The 2844-nt window shown below is 39.0% G+C and overlaps 1 protein-coding gene across 1 annotated transcript in view; it reads left to right on the top strand.

The window, feature by feature from the left end:
• The window catches only part of eps8l3b (EPS8 signaling adaptor L3b), an 8886-nt gene that overhangs the window by 4670 nt on the left and 1372 nt on the right, over positions 1 to 2844 (top strand). The window contains exons 9-13 of the mRNA XM_005733055.1: positions 79 to 224; positions 1259 to 1430; positions 1857 to 1900; positions 1980 to 2073; positions 2682 to 2798. Coding sequence (XP_005733112.1) covers positions 79 to 224; positions 1259 to 1430; positions 1857 to 1900; positions 1980 to 2073; positions 2682 to 2798 — 573 coding nt within the window. The remainder of the gene's footprint in view (positions 1 to 78; positions 225 to 1258; positions 1431 to 1856; positions 1901 to 1979; positions 2074 to 2681; positions 2799 to 2844) is intronic.

Below are 2844 nucleotides of genomic sequence, written 5' to 3'. Positions count from 1 at the left end.
TTTTCAAAGTAACTTGCCCAACACTGATAAGTCATAGTGCTTGTTTGGTTATAACTAGATTCTTTCTTTTTTCCACAGACAGTTCATCAGTATCCGTTTGACCTGCCTCCCAATGTGATCTCCCCCTTGCTGACAGACCCCGCTATAGGCCTGCTAAAGCAAAATGTCACCCCGGAGGAGAACCAGCTGTGGATGTTTCTGGGAGAGTGTTGGAATATCTCCAGGTGAGGCAGCTTTAACAGTCCTCTAACACTTTTACTAGTCTTTTTATCAAGCTTTGAACGTTCTCATATATAGCCCTTTAACTTTAACTACACTTATACCTTCCCTGGCACGCCCTAACTTGTTGTGGGCCGTGTCTGTTTGCATGTGCTGTATTCAAATTGATTCCTGTGTGCAAAAAGTGTTTAATTTGGAATAACCAATGTAAAACATAGAAATACTAAGAAAGAACCATTCCTTGTTTTCTGAATGACTCATGGATTCATTTTTAGTCAGAAGAGCTTTACGGTTGCTAAGTTGTGAAAATAAACTCAGACTCTGTGTTTATGCTCATCTGGAAGGACACCTGCAGCTGAGAATCATGTTCAAAGTTCAACAACCTCTTTAACATTTACAGCGAAAGACTTGAGGGATTGTTGTGCAACTTGTTGTTTACCAGTTTTTTAACCACAGGCTTGACTTTTATTACAAATGAGAAATGGTTCACAAATATTTAAAGATTACTATTAGTCCGACTACACTCAGCCAAATGCCTCACACACAACCCGAAGGTTCTCTATTATTTATTTATTTACTGCTGATTTATGCACTATGAATAAATGAGTAATAAATAATATAAATAATTTTATATTATGGTAAACAAGGAGAACACAGTATAAAAAAAGTACCTTGCATTCATGAAGCTGTATTTTAAAACATGGATTTGAGCTTTACAGTTGTTGATGGAGCTAAAAGCGACCATACTTGGCCAAGAAAGTATTTCACTATTTTTTTTTTAAGTTATCAAATTCATTTGTCAGCTAATTGTAATGAAAATTATTTAAAAGGCACCAACAGCACAAACATGTTTGAGAGGCCCGGTTCAGTTGTCTAGCAGATATATTTAAAATTTTAAACAGATGGTTAATAAAAATAAAATAAATATCAAAAAGTAGCTTGTGCAACCTATTTTTTTTTTTTTACCAGGTTGTATAAGTGTTATTTTCATGGATGAAGTTGTGCATTTTATAATTCCTGTCCTCTGTTTCACTTGCAGGTCTCGATGGCCGGACGATAACGTCCCAGATTACATCCCAGAGTTCTATGATGGCTGGCAGCCCCCTCCGCCCCCTCCTCTCCCATCCCCGTCGCTTTTTCAGAACGGTCCAATGAGCAGAAGCAACAGCCAACGCTTCCCAGGCCGACCGACGCTGCGGCAGCCAGACGAGGTACGAACTTATTATGACCCCCTGGTTCATCCTTAACAAAGGAGCTCATCAAACAGTGTAGCATACCTGGGTGTGAACTCAAAGTATTGCAGCAGTCATGCCCTTTAAAACTTCTTTTTGTTTCCGTGCTGATGCTTAATTGTTATGCTGTAGCTCCATCTGCTTTAGGAATTGGTTTGGTAATGTGTTTATAGCCTGGTAGATTAGCAGATTGCTTTGAACTGTTGTTTTGCTTACCTGAGTTTGTCTCCTAAACCAACTGCACAATCTCCACTAAGTGGTTGTTTGAATTGTAGTCACTTCTGCCATCTGGCACTCAGCACCTTTAAATCTAAATTTTCATGGCAACAGAAAAACAATATCGCCAATGAGGCCATCATCAAGAGGTTTTTCAGTTAATCCTGGTGTATTTTATGACTTTTACAGCTTATGGGCAACAATCCATGGGGTCCATCACCTCCACCAGCACCGTAAGTGTATACCCAGCACTTTTTCCTCCGATTTTATGCACTGCCAATACGAAGTGTATTTTGTCTGCTGCTCTTTCAGCTCCAATGAACCACCCCAGAGCATGCGTGTCATTTACAACTTCATGGCCAGAAACAACCAAGAGCTGAGTGTTATGAAGGGTGAGGTGGTTGAGGTAAGATCACAAATATTATTCAACAACTGCAAATACAAAATTTATTCTTACCTTGTCCAACACAGTAAAAGGATTGTCTCTAGCTTTAAATAAAAGCAGGATCTGTAGTGTTTATGTGATGTAGACTGTTTTACATCATTGAAATTTAAGAAAACAGAGTAAAAAGCAAACCTTCATTTACCGGGAACTGGATGAGGATTTTGTTTTAGGAATATACCATCACTCTGAGGGGATCTGGATTATCAGATATGATTAGCAATGTAATGCAACAGTAATTTGGGGCATTGTGAACTTAAATAAAACTTAAATTAAAAATGTGCTGTAGATAACTTTTTCCAGCTCCAAAAGAAGAAAAAGGGGAACTGCAGATCTTTTCAATTCCTTCCAGCCTTTCAGCCACTGTATCACATATTTTCCAACCAGTATTGTAACTATTGTGAACCTTATAGAGGAAATTAAAATGCAAAACTAGAATCTGAAATAACTCTAGCAAACACTGCAGCTGCAGCACAGAATGACTGACAGATAAGATTAATATTTCTTTAAGCTTGTAGTTTCTTTGCCAAAATCCAAAGTATTTGAGATATTTGGATTTGGATCTTTCACAGGTGATCCAGAAAGCAAAGCAGTGGTGGCTTGTTCGTAACGCGCGTAACCAGGAAGGGCATATTCCTCTGAATGTTTTGGAGTCGTCAGGGAACCCCGGACCCATGGACGACCTACCGGTGAGCTGAGCCGCAAGCAACCTGGGAACCCATCAACAATTATCTG

This window comes from Pundamilia nyererei, unplaced genomic scaffold, assembly GCF_000239375.1.
Source record: "Pundamilia nyererei isolate P.nyererei 1_Seehausen unplaced genomic scaffold, PunNye1.0 scaffold00049, whole genome shotgun sequence".
Lineage (NCBI taxonomy): Eukaryota > Metazoa > Chordata > Actinopteri > Cichliformes > Cichlidae > Pundamilia > Pundamilia nyererei.
Note: the sequence above shows the minus strand (reverse complement) of the source record. Positions and strands in the feature narration are given on the sequence as shown.